At 36.4% G+C, this 1,375-nt stretch overlaps 1 protein-coding gene across 1 annotated transcript; it reads left to right on the top strand.

The window, feature by feature from the left end:
- Window positions 1-427: 427 nt before the first annotated feature.
- On the top strand, window positions 428-1,157 carry LOC106298873 (auxin-induced protein 15A-like). The gene has a single exon (XM_013735004.1). The coding sequence runs from the start codon at window positions 593-595 to the stop codon at window positions 917-919; it is 327 nt and encodes a 108-aa protein (XP_013590458.1). The 5' UTR covers window positions 428-592; the 3' UTR covers window positions 920-1,157.
- Window positions 1,158-1,375: the final 218 nt, after the last annotated feature.

Genomic DNA, 1,375 nt, shown 5'->3' with positions numbered 1-1,375 from the left:
TCTCATTTTGGATTTGGACCCCACATTTTCACATGCTTTGGAAATATATCTCTCATTTTAGTCAAATTTATTTATCTAAATTACGCCTCGGTTTGTTTTATGTTCGTTTGATAGGATAATATTTTAGAGCCAAGCCAGATGACCAAGCTGTCGCTTCCGAGTCTCTACATTCTATTAGTTCTACAACAAAATAAATATTTGCTGCATCTTAATGCACAACAAATGGTTATCCGTAGCAAACACGCAAATTCATATTCGGACAAAAAAAACATCGTAATCTCCTCAACGCCTCGATATCATCATCTCACTTTCTCTATGCATATACACACACATGTGGGTGTGCATAAATTCGCGTATATACGTTTTAAATTTCGTATATTGAGGTTTATAAAATATCAAAAATCACACTCGCCATAGTCCTCAATAAATACCCCAACCACAATTCCATGAGCCCTCGCTCACTCTATTCACAATCACCCTCCATTGTGAAAACAAGAAAAAAAGAAGGATCTTGAAACACACAACAACAAAAAGATCCGAAGATTATAGAAAATAAATACTAATTAGTTCATTTTCGAGGATTTTGAAGAGAATGGCGATGAAAAAGGCAAACAAGCTAACACAAACGGCGATGATCAAGCAAATTTTGAAGAGATGCTCGAGCTTGGGGAAGAAACAGAGTAATGAATACAGCGAAGACGAAAACGGGCATCCTCTCGACGTGCCTAAAGGTCATTTCGTTGTCTATGTTGGAGAGAATCGAGTCAGGTACGTTGTCCCCATTTTGCTTTTGACCCGACCAGAGTTCCAGCTTCTTCTCCAGCAAGCAGAGGAAGAGTTTGGTTTCGATCACGAAATGGGTCTCACTATCCCTTGTGAAGAAGTCGTCTTCCAATCTCTCACCTCCATGCTCGGATGAACATAACTTTTAGGATTTTGCTTCTCTTTTTAATAACAGAGATAGCTGATGACTAAATGTTTCTCTGTTTTAGCAGACTAATTTTTATATGTTTTGGCTAGTACATGGGTTTAGTGTTGTGTTAGACTGAGACCTAACCCTTAGATAAACCCAATGAGAATGATTTACTATTCTTGGTTCTCTTTTCAGATTTGTAAAAAACAAAACAAATTGCTGATGGAGATCAATCGTTGTTGAATATGTACCCTGTGAGAGAGATCTTAATATTTGATGGATGAGACTTTTAATTTTCTAGAGCTCAGGCTTCATTTTATTGGTGTGGTTTTTCTTTTGCATAAATTAATGAATTGCTGTGAAATGTGATTTATGAATCTGAGTCTCATCATTTTATTCATAAATGTGATTTATGAATCTGAGTCTCAGACCCATGTTAAAATCTTAGCTCATTTCACATTT

This window comes from Brassica oleracea, chromosome C6 (assembly GCF_000695525.1).
Source record: "Brassica oleracea var. oleracea cultivar TO1000 chromosome C6, BOL, whole genome shotgun sequence".
NCBI lineage: Eukaryota > Viridiplantae > Streptophyta > Magnoliopsida > Brassicales > Brassicaceae > Brassica > Brassica oleracea.
The sequence above is the reverse complement of the archived record's forward strand: the minus strand, read 5'-3'. Positions and strand labels throughout refer to the sequence as shown.